Below are 12,577 nucleotides of genomic sequence, written 5' to 3' on the forward strand. Positions count from 1 at the left end.
CAAGGATGGACTCATACCATTTCCAATCAATGTGAAATCTACTAAGCAGCCAATCTGTTTGGTTTTTCACATTAAAAAAAATAAAAAGTAATGTTCGCAATCCATGAGTCCACTAACTAGTGTAAGATGTAAAAAAAAAAAACCCCAAAACCATAATTTTTATTTTAAAGAGGAGAAGTGAAAGAAAAAAAAAGGCAACATATACTTTCCTTTACAGACACTGAAACACAAGTTGTAATGGAAAGAAATGATACTTGAAACACAAGGTCTAATCCTAACTCTGCAAGTAATTTGAATGCTGACAGGCAAGTAAGTATACTACTTACTCTCCTTAACTCTGTAATGAAACAGAGATTAAAGAGATATGGCCTATAAAATTTATTACAATAAAATGTGAAGGCAATTCGAAAGTATTAAAAATACTACATAAGGGAAGAGTACCAATGACAGCATTATCGACTAACCTTCCTAGCAAAATGGTACTGTTTAACCAGAACTATAATCACTACTTAACATAAAAAGAAACTTTCAAGACTTTAGATTTGACATATGTTGGGCTGACACATGCAACATTCCAACATACTCAGGCACTAAAGTTTCTTTTTTTTAAAATAGCCTGCGATGTGGAAAAAAAAAGCAATATTTCTTATAATACTATGGATACTATGTTATGAGATTTAAACTGCAGACATCTGAAAATGCAAACAGCAGCTCTTACTTCATTTTTACCATCAAGTTCTTACTTAAAGGAGACAAAAAAAAAAAAAATCAAGGCATTTCTGAATCAGGCCCATAATGTATCATAAAGACTCTTTAATCCAGATTTTTAGAAATGAAGGAAGCTTAGGCTACATGCAACCTCAGAACTAGTTCACCATATTGACCCTTATATCCTGGCGTTCCTCACAACTATTAGTGAAAGAAACTGATTATCTACTAAGCATAAATATCAAGCAATGAATCAGGTACTTCATTCATTGGATTATTTCATTCCAACAACTCTAAAGATACAGGTTTCTAATGGAAATACGTAAGAAAACTGAAGATCAGAAAAAAACAATGCTTTCAAAATCACACAACTATTAAGTATCAGAACTGCAACTGTGAATGAGATCTGAGACTCAACAGCTCACCTTCCTTCCAGAATATGCAATCCTCAGGCATATTTACATATCCAAATTCCAACCAACATACCCAACCCCCAAAAATAAAATAATTTTTCCTCTAAAAAGACAGACAATAATAATGGCAAATAAATGTCATGGAAGGGAAAATAACGAATTATTATCTTATTAATAATATTAGTATTAATTCTCACACTGAGTCATAAGAAAGGTGGAATAGGCATTATCACTTGTTTACATTTAAAGATATAAAAGCTCAAGAGAGTTATATAATTTATTATAAATTAAAAAGATACTATCATTAAAGATCTTTATAGTTTTCAAAAAACTGTCATTTTTTTTTTCATCACCAATCCATAGAGAATTCATCAAACAAATATTAAGCAATGACCAGAACTCATTCTAGGAGCTTGGACAGATAAGTGAACAATACAGGCAGAGATCTATACCCTCATGGAACTTACGCTGTATCAGGGGAGATAGAAAATGCATAGTATATATAAACATAAACAGAAAAATAGAATAAGAGGGCTTCAAAGTATCAGAAGAGGAAGAGCAGGTTGCAATTTTAAATAAGGTGGTCAGGGTAAACTTCCATGAGTAGGTAACATTTGAGCAAAAATATATAGGCATAAGGGAACCAGCCATGCAAGTATCTGGCAGTACAGTGGTCTAGGTAAAGAAAATATTCTGTCCAAACACCTAAAGAGACAGCATGCCCTGTATTCGAAAAGAATAGCAAGGAGGTCTGTGTAGATGAAATAGAGTGAGGGAGAAGAGAAGCAAGAGCTGAAATTGAAATTGAAGGGCAAGCAAGAGACAGACTTTGTAGGGCCTCGTCAGGACGCTGGGACATGGAGAGGGGAGTACAAAGAAGAGCGACATGCTCTGACTTAGCTCTGACAAGGAATACGCTGTCTACTCTTGAGAACTGACTAGGGTGAGATGTGGGGATGAGCCAAATCCGAGATGCAAGTAGAGAAGACAGGGCAGTAATCTAGGCAAAAGATGTTGATGGCTGAGACAATGCTGGAAGGAATGCAGGCGGTGAAAAGTGATCTTTTTGGATGTATTCTGAAGGTAGAACCAATCGAATTTGCTAACACACTGGATGTTGGGTATAAGTTGAAGAATTGAGGATAGCTCCAAGGCTTTTGAATTGAGAGGCTAGAAGGATGGAGTCTCAGCAGTTGCGATGTTCAGGCTATGGGTGGAACAGACTTTGGAGGAAATACAAGGAGTTCAGTTTTGGACATGTCAGCTGGAGATGTCAAGTGAACTAATTAGATGTACAAGTCTGAGATCAGGATGGAGATCTTTAAAATTTGAGGGTTTTAAAGCATATAAGTAGCATTTAAAACCATGAAATTCAAAATTCTCAAATTGAGAAAGCTCTTTCAGACAAGTTACCCTCATCATTGTTAAAGAAGAATGAAGTCTAAATAAATGCAGTGATGTGTCCAAAGTAAGATGCATATAAAGCAATATAAAGAGAGCTGGTATTCTTTAGCCTGGAATTTTCTTAACAACATTACACTGACATCTAGCATAATAAATAAAAGATTATTCTTTCAAGGCTAAACAAAAGGAGTTCAACTTCCAGAAAAGACTCCCCCAAAACTGTGCATGAAATATGAAACCACTTTCTCCTTTTTCCTTAAAAAGCACTATTAAAAAGACATTAATTGTATAATGTATTATAGGAATTCCACAAATGTCTGTTTAATAACAAGTGAACAAATTTGCCATTAAATAGTCCAAGCTAACTGTGACTATTTGACAATCTAAATCCATCTGTCAAAGTGGTTGCAGTTAAATATTTTTACTTACCTGATATTTAAGCCAATGAAGTTTGTCCAAGTAAAAATATAATCTCCACCAAAGACCATTCCAATATAAGTTATTAATATATTCTAAAAAGAAAAATGGCAAAATACTGTTACACAGGTTTGAACTTTTTCAATATTCAAATAAAGTCATCCACACAATGACCCAAACATATATCCTTAAATTAAAAAAGCAAATAAAGAGAAACTAACAAAAACCCAATGATCCTAAAATGAGTGTAGCATGAGTATGAACATCAACTAACAAACAATAATAACATTAGTCTCTTCCTGGTCTTGCTCCAGAAGCTAAATGCTTTCACAAATACTGAAGAATACTAAAAAGATCATCAAACTTTCCCCTTCCTTGTGATATGGGCTGACATTACAAATCTAAATAGAGAATCACTTTTATCACCAGGGGTATTTCTACACATTTAACACGTTCAAAAAGAATGTTTTTCCCTCCCACAGAGGTAATGGTTGATTTTGTGAGGGGAGAGTGAAGGAAAATCTGCCTACAGGCAAGTATCTTTCCCTTTTTTTTTGAAAGGGAAAAAGAGGATGATGGAGAATTTACCAACTCAAAGACTATTTCTAGAGGACTCTTGTTGGTATCTTAAAAAAACAAGGGGAAGTCATCTCAAAGTATCACACCTAAAATCACCTCTCCCAACTCCCTTAATCTCCCAGCAGGTGTGTAAACACCTGCTTACCTTGCTCCTTTTTCAGCTTGTGAGATCTTAATTCCTAAACTAGGCCTCCCCTGATGGCTCAGAGGGTAAAGTGTCTGTCTGCAATGCAGGAGACCCAGGTTCGATCCCTGGGTCGGGAAGATCCCCCCTGGAGAAGGAAATGGCAACCCACTCCAGTACTATTGCGTGGAAAATCCCATGGACGGAGGAGCCTGGTAGGCTACAGTCTACGGGGTCGCAAAGAGTCGGAGATGACTGAGCGACTTCACTTTCATAATGAGGCCTCAAACTGGGCCCACAGCAGTGAAAACCTCTGGCTCCTTTTTAATTATCCTCAGACCACAAAGATAAGATAAAAATTTCTGAAGTTTAAGCTCTTATTCAATTCCTCCCTAACCTTTTCCATTCTTAAGTCACTGACTCCTGTGCTGTTACAACTGCCCAAACGGTAAAGGTCACAAATATTTTTAGCACCTGGGCTCTCTTAGATTAGGCCTACAAAGCAGAAAGTGTTTATCGTGTTTTGCAAAGGTCAAAAATAAACTTCAAAATGATTCTTATAGTGGAGTAGTACCCTTTGAGAGAGCATTCAAAATTATGTCAGCCTCTTCCAGGTCTAAAAATAGAGAAAAAAAGTCACTTTAGAGCAAATTTTCTTATTATTTGAGAAGAGGAAAAAAAAAAAATACCATGTAGCCATAAACAAGGCTGGTAGGCAACTTGGGAAAATGTGTTAACAGGACCCCTCTTGGAATACAGAGATTCAGGGAAAAGAGAGATTAGTCAGCATAAACTGCCCAAGGAATTTCAGAAAAGGAAAGAACAGAGAACCCAATCTTTTGCTCAAGATCAGTCAGAAAAACTATATATTAAAGCATCCTAACCAAGATTTTCCATCAGAAGACACACTCATGCCCCCAAAGTAGAACTCACCAGGAGGCACAGAAGAGTCTGTGCTGGGAGCTCAAAACGAAGACCGCAATTCTGAGCCTTTAGTTTAACTGAGACTCAGCGGGAAACCCTGACGACTTCCATGCCCTACTTTAGAGATTCTGATTCAAAACATCTGAGGTGGGCCTAGCACCCTCCACATTTAACAAGTTCTCCTAAGTAATTTTACCACCACACTTAAGAGAAACAAGGAATGCTGACCCAAGGGTTTAGCGGGTTAGGATCTTCAAGCACAGAAGGCAGCTTAAAGCCTGCTGGGGAACAGTGACTGAGCTACACAGGTTGTAACTGGGAGGCCAATGAAAGAAGCTCCACTCTGGCCCAACTCCAAACCAGCAAGGCTATCAGGGTACTCCCATCTGTCTGAAGGTATAAGACATCCTTCAATACCTTAGCAGCTGTGAGAAGCAATAGCAATATAAACCACAGTTGACCCTTGTACAAAGCTGGAGTTGGGGGTGCAGTGAAAAATCTGAGTATAACTTATAGATGTGTGTGTGCATGTCAGCTGCTCAGTTGTGCCCGCCTTTGCGACTGCATGGACTGTAGCCCACCAGGCTCCTCTGTCCATGAGATTCTCCAGGCAAGAACACTGGAGTGGGTTGCCATTTCCTTCTCTAGGGGATCTTCCCGACGCAAGGATCCAACCCAGGTCTCCAGCACTGCAGGCAGATTCTTTACCATCTGGAGGCACCAGGGAAGCCCAACTTATGGATGGCCCTCCTTATCTGAGATTGGGCATCTGTGGATTCAGCAACCACAGATGGTACCGTACTGTAATATTTACTACTGAAAAAATTCTGCATGTTAATACATTATTGACTGGGGGATTTTTGCAGACCCTAACGCCTGTGGCTGGCGATTTGTTATGTAAGTAAACACAGAAATGTCTCTGGCCAATAGTTTTTGGGTAACGAAACATACTAATACGTCTCTGGTCAATAATGAGTAAAGTGGACCCTAGCAGTTGAAACTTGCTTTGTTCAAGGGTCAGCTATAATCAGACACTCCAGTTTTTTTCCTCCCTCTAGAGTTTAGAAGTAACACTGTTCCCTTGGGACTGAGGAAGTTCATACGATTCTGTGGAGAGGAGGCAATATCCAAAGAAAAGCACTGGACTCAATGCTGATGAGAGCATTACTGTCTTCATCCCTCACACGGATGACGGTGCAGAATGTACACCAAGACATTCTAGGCCATTAGGTTTAGTTATTTGCTAAATAACTCTCCCATACCATCCTTCTTCTTGGTTAGAAACAAGGCACCACCTGCCCTGTGTCTCGTGTTCCTGCTGTCTTTATTCTGAAGAGGCAAGCCATCGACTTTGCTCCTGAAGCATTGCCTTTACAAAACCCAAACAGGGCTGGAGAGGTAACCTGGGGCTGAAACTGTCTCAGCCAGCCCAGGCCTTCGAATACTCATCTCTAGCTTTCATAGAAGTCACACAGTTATTACAGCTTAATTTAGAATTCTATTCACACCAAACGCTCCAATTCTATATCTGAAATCACAGACCTTCTGGGGCTTTAACACAAATCTAGTTCTAAAATGAGGTCTGGTGTCTATGAATACAACTCCATGGGGGGTACGAAGGGAAACACAGCACACCAGGACAAACTCTACTCTGTAACCCCTTCCCTCACGATTGACAAATGAGGCACCAGAAGTCAAGTCCCAAGGGGAACTGTGCTGTTTCCTCCAAATGATCAAGGACCTACCTCTCTCTATTGTGCTCTTTTAGCAAGTGTACACCCGTGGTGGATTCATGTTGATGTATGGCAAAACCAACACAATATTGTAAAGTAATTAGCCTCCAATTAAATAAATTTATATTAAACAAAAATAAAAATAAAAAAAGAAAGAAAGCCTACCTCACTAATGCTTTAGGAATTCAGGGATGCTGCGGCCTCTTGGATCTTAAAGCACTAGAATCACAAATTCAGATGAAAGAGGCCTCAGGCTTCAAGCTGCTAAGCAGCTCACTATTCAAGTCAATGTGGCTCTCCTGGCTGAAGACAAATGAGCCTCCCTCAAATAAAATGGATCGGGAGGAAATGACATCACTGGTAACGTCAGACACAGCTTTTAAAAGTGGGCCATTTAAGGCTTGGCTCACGCTTAGGAAAACTCTCTTGATTAGCTTCTGGCAGGCATCCTTCTTCTACGACACAGCCAGAGCTCAGCGAGGAAGAGAATAATTCTCTTCAGAAGTTAAAGGGACAAACCCACCAGTACCAAGCTGGTCACCATTTCTGTCAGAAACAGGGCTGAATATCATTCTCCTTCATCCCCTCTGAGATGACGCATTCTCCTTTTCTCACTCCTCAGACCTAAGCTGCCTGGAAGTGGAGATCATGTTCTCCCTGAGTTCTTCTGGATTGTTCTAGAAACCATCACCACACTTTGTCAAACTAGCAAGGCAACACATGAGGAAATAAGAATGAAAGGGAGAAGGCCACAGTCAGACTTATTTTAGAAGAACACTTTTCAAACAAAGCAGGCACCGAAAAGAATACAGTACCTTTTCAACTCACCTTAATACAGCCAACTATTGTAGTTGTAAGAGCAGAATTATACTGAGTGCAAAGTACTGTAGCATACATCAAGATAAATCTGGAAAAGATAAGGAAAGGTATCTTATAAGTAAAATCCAGCTGCTTGTTTTATAATAACCCCTAGCCAAGGGAAATGATCAGTGTTGGCCACGCCAGTACATTTTACTAGACACTGACTATGAGCTCTCCCACCTCACTGCTGCTTCTAGTGAAGCTTTGGATTTTTTTTTTTTAATTTCATTAAAGAGAAACACATGTCCATTTAATGATCACGTGCTTTTCCCAGATACTGCACGAACGCCTTGAAACCACCGTTCACAATCATGAGTCATCTTCTTAGATCATGGTCCTAATTCACCTAACTGAGATACAAAGCTCAGGGCTTACAGACCCTGGCTCAGGTGTATATGTAATATGAGGGCAATAATGATTCTAGACCAGGGTAAAGACAAGAGAGATACTTTAAGGATGGAAGAAAAACAAGTGAGAACTACTTTAAGAGGGAATATTGTTCACTTAACAACAGTGGCATCAGTTGGCACTCCCAGATTTTACAACGAGGCTTCTGAGCCTGACTCAGTACCAAACTACCATGTCAACTTCATTTTGAAGCATCCAGTCACTATGTAGGAAGCCTGGGCTAGATCCAGTCACAAATACCAACTGAAATGACTGGTTGAGGGAAAAAAAAAAAACCATTAGGGAAATTTGAGAGTGAAGAGAGGTGAAGAGGCACATTTGCAGATACCTCTTGCCTTCTTCAACATGGTAGGGAGAAGTCAGTCCTAAATTCAAAAGCTGCTACTGCTGCATACTAATTCTGCAAACTTAAGGCAATTTATTTGAATTCTGAGCCTGTTTTCTCAGGCAGTAAGGAGCAGGGGGCAACAATATCTGTCAAATGGTTAATGTAGAAATTAAATTAAATAATGCATGTTGAAATACAATGGTGCTTATCACATACTAGCTTACTGAATAAACATTTAGTTTTTTTCATTTATCCTTCTAAAAGCATGACTTTGAGATTAGTTTGGTAGCCCTGAGGGTACATTCCCAAGGATGGTGAAACCACTTGAGTCTGGAGGTTCATCCTAAGCTGATACATTCAAGAGACAGGAATGAGGCAGAAAGACACTAGACCAAATTTCTTTAGGAAAACTATCTGCTAACAAGGCAGCAAAGGCTTACCCCATCACACAAGAGAGGGTGAACTGCAGAAGAAAGAGGGTGTCAGCCCAGCCTTCAAAATCCAATGCCTGTAATTAACAAGAAAACACCAGATTTTAGAGCAGGCCCTCCAAGTCGGCTGTGTCATTCCTTAATGAAAACCCTGGGCAGTTGCTCCCATCACACAGTCATATAATACATTTCCATGCATCACTCCAAGGATAAAGAGTGATGTTCAAGAATCTCATATATATGGAAATGAATCAACAAGCAGTTTTGTAAGGTTTTCTCCTTTCCAAAATGTATCATGAGCGAGATTTTATATTTCTCCATGTTGGTACAAAGAAACTGCTATTTGCTTGAAGGCACAAGCCAGGTCTTGCTAATTTCAGCAATCTTCCCAGATGGCTGGTATTAAATAACGGTTTTCTCAAATCTTAAAACATATTTCTTCCTTGTCATGTGTGAAAGCTCAAGTATAGTCTTAAGTTACCTAAATTCAGCTGAGGTCTGTCCAGGGAGAATTACTATTCTAAAACAGTTGATTTTATAAAAGCAAAGTTTCTGTTGTTGCCCTTTGTTTCTAAGCCAAACGTCAACGGAATGAACAGAAACGACAGTGTGCATTGATCATCTGTCTCTCACCCATGAGGGAGGGTTTCTCTCTCAAGTACATAATTTCTCTTGCAATATGAGTTTGTCAAGCAAATGTGAGGAACATTCCACTTTTTATCTCTCTGCCAACCTGTCCAACTTCAACTCTTGCCACTTCAACACAAATCTCATAGCTTCAGGGCTCCAGCAATACCAGGCTCCTCGCGGTTTATAAAACATAACATACATTTCACACTCACATGCCTTGGCCTGGAATGCCCTTCGCCTTGACATTCACCTGACTCCTGCTCACCCATCAAACTAGAAGCCAAGCAGTTCCTCTGTGGGGCTTTCCCAGATTAAGAACTCCTTCCCCTGGGCCTCAGCACTACTCTTCTTCAGTACTTCTCTCTCCATGAACTCCAAGTCTTCCTCTACCACATCTACAGGCGGGGAGCTCCCTGGTGGGAGGACCCACTTCACATTAGTTGAATCACAGCATTTGATAGACAGTAGACATTCAACTTGCTTATGATTCTTTGTTGAGGCATAACATATTAAAAATATAAATTCACCAATTTTTAAGTGTTTAATTCAATGAATCTTGACAAATGCATAGGCATGAAACCACCATTACAATCATGATAAAGAAAGTTCGGCCTAAAACCATAAACCCTAGAGGAAAACAGAGGGGAAAGCACCTTGGCAATGGTCTTGACAACAATTTTCTGGCTATTACACCAAAAGCAACCAAGGCAAAGAGGGATGACATCAAACTAAAAGGCTTCTGCACAGCAAAAGAAACAATCCACAAAATGAGAAGGCAAACTATGGGATGGGAAAAACATTTGCAAACTACATATCTGATAAGAGGTTAACTGTCAAAGCACATAAGAAACTCATACAACTCAACAGCAAGAAAAACCCCAAACAATCCAATTAAAAAAGGGGCAAAGGAATTGAGTAGATATCCCCCCCCCAAAAAAAAGTATAAATGGATAACAGGTACATGAAAAGGTGCTCAACATCACTAAAAAAGTACAAATTAAAACCACAATGAGATAGCACCCCACATCTGTTAGAATAGCTGTCATCAAAGAGATGACAAGTGCTGACAACGGTGTGGAGAAGAGAATCCTTGTATATTGTTGGCAAGAATGTACATTTTACAGTCAGAATGAAACACACACACACAGGAACACTATTTAGCCATGAGAAAGGAAATCCTGCATTTTGCAACAACATAAACGGACCTTGAAGGCATTATGCAAAGTGCGATAGATCAGACGAAGAAAGTCATACACAGTTTGATCTCACATGTAAAAATCTAAAAAAAGCCAAATGCATAGAATCAGAGCAGAACGGTGGTTGCCAGGCACTGGCAGGGGGAAACAGTGAGATGTTGGTTTTATAACTTAGGATGTGTATATGTTCTAGGACTCTAATGTGCAAGCACGGTTTTACGGTTAACAATACTATAAAGTTCACATACTTGAAAGTTACTAAGAGAGTAGATCCCAAGTGTTTTCACCACAAAAAAAGAAATGGCAGTTATGTGAGCTGACGGTAGGGTTAACTCATGTTACTATGGTAATCACTTCCTAATACATAACTATCAAATCAACCATTGTACAACTTAAACTTACACAATATTAAATGTCCATTGTATCTCTGTAAAGTTGGGGAAAAAAATAGTTGCTAGCCTAGAAAGGTCCCTCCTGACCCTTTATAGTCAATCCCTCCCCTATTACAGCGTCTGGGAACCTCTGATCTCCTTTCTGTTACTGGAGTTTTGCCATTCAATAATTTCATATAAATGGCATTGTATACTATGTACTCTTATACATGCCTTCTTTAACTTGACATAATACTTTTGGTTCCTTTTATCTTTTCATATGGAAATGTCAAACTGTTTTCCAAAGTGGCTAAAACATTTTATATTCCCACCAGCACTGTGTGAGAGTTCCCACTTCATTTAATTTTTTTTTTGGGGGGGGGGCGGTTAACTCTGTTGTTTTTTTTTTTTTAATTTTTACTATATTTTACTTTACAATACTGTATTGGTTTTGCCATACATTGACATGAATCCACCACGGGTGTAAAAAGCCAAAATAAATGGAACTAGAAAACTTGATACTGTTAAGTCTGTTTGTTGGGGCTACTGTAGCAAAGTACCACCAACTGAGTGACTTAAAAAACAAAAGTCATTTCTTATGGTTTCAAATGCCAGGAGTCCAAGATGCAGGCGTCAGCAGGGTGGGCTCCTGCTGACTGCTGGGAGGGACAATGCCTCTGCCCGAGATGCAGGTGATGTGCTGGCAATCTGTGGTGTTCCTTAGCTTACAGAGGCATCATTGGGATGTTTGCCTGCATATTTTCACGGCATTCTATGTTATTGTCTGTATCCACATTTCCTCTTCTTCTAACCACACCAGGGATACTGGATTAGGGTATACCCTACTCCATTATCTTTTCATCTTAATGAATTGTAATGACCCTATTTCAAAAGCACTGGGGTACTGGGGGTAGGACCTCAACATGACTTAGGGGAGTAATACCACAATGCAATTCCAAATACATTTCAAGTTAATTTTTGTGTATTTCCTGAGGTATGGGTCAGGTTCATTTCTCTGCACACAGATGTCAAATTGCTATAGCACCATTAGTTGCAGAGACCATCCTTTCCTCATTGATTTATTCAGGCAACTTCGACAAAAACAACGGACCACATGGTCTATTTCTGCTTCTTGATTCTCTGCTGTTTCATCGATCTATTATTGTTTTGTAAAGTTTTCAGGGCACAGATATAGACATTTTTTGCTAAACTTTTCCCTGAGTATTTCATACTTTTGAAGCTTTTGTAAATGGTACTACTTAGTTTCCAAAAGTTCACTGCTGGTAAATCACAGTTCAGTCGATTTTTACATGCTGACCTTGTTATCTTACAACTTTGTAAACTAGTTAGTTCTAATCACTCTTTTGTAGATTCTTTTTTCTCTACATATATAATCATGGTTTTTATAGAGGTATTTTAAATTCTTCCTTTATAATCTCTCATTCTTCCTTTCTTGCACTGATGAGGTCTTCTAGTACAATGCTGAATAGAACATTATGTAAGAGTGGACATCCCTGCCTTGTTCTCAGACCTAGAGAAAAGGTACTGAGTCATTCACCACTAAGCACGATAGCAACATATTATTTTGGTAGATGTCCTTTATTGGATTGAGAAAGTTCCCTTCTATTCCAAGTTTGCTGAGAATTTTAAACCCATAAATGGGTGTCACCTTCATCAAATACATTTTCTCTAACTATTGACATGTTTCTTCCATTTTTGCTGTTGTTTACTCACTAAGTTGTGTCCGATTCTTGTGACCTCATGGACTGTAGCCCGCCAGGCTCCTCTGTCCATGGGATTTCCCTGGCAAGAATACTGGGTTGATATTTCCTTCTCCAGGGGATCTTCCCGACCCAGGGATCAAACCTGCATCTCCTGCATTGGCAGGCAGATTCTTTACCACAGAGCCACCTGGGAAGCCCTTCTTCTATTTTACTCTTGCCAATATGATGAATTATACTGATTAATTTTCCAGCTTTAAACTAACCCTAATTCCTGAGATAAACACAACTTGGTCATGAGATAGTGTCCTTTTTATATACTGCTGGAT

At 39.1% G+C, this 12,577-nt stretch overlaps 1 protein-coding gene across 1 annotated transcript in view; it reads right to left on the reverse strand.

The window, feature by feature from the left end:
* The window catches only part of SLC35D1 (solute carrier family 35 member D1), a 46,924-nt gene that overhangs the window by 10,070 nt on the left and 24,277 nt on the right, over positions 1–12,577 (reverse strand). The window contains exons 9-11 of the mRNA XM_069594289.1: positions 8,340–8,407; positions 7,131–7,209; positions 2,955–3,037 (exon numbers count right to left, since the gene is read on the reverse strand). Coding sequence (XP_069450390.1) covers positions 2,955–3,037; positions 7,131–7,209; positions 8,340–8,407 — 230 coding nt within the window. The remainder of the gene's footprint in view (positions 1–2,954; positions 3,038–7,130; positions 7,210–8,339; positions 8,408–12,577) is intronic.

This window comes from Ovis canadensis, chromosome 1 (genome assembly GCF_042477335.2).
Source record: "Ovis canadensis isolate MfBH-ARS-UI-01 breed Bighorn chromosome 1, ARS-UI_OviCan_v2, whole genome shotgun sequence".
Lineage (NCBI taxonomy): Eukaryota > Metazoa > Chordata > Mammalia > Artiodactyla > Bovidae > Ovis > Ovis canadensis.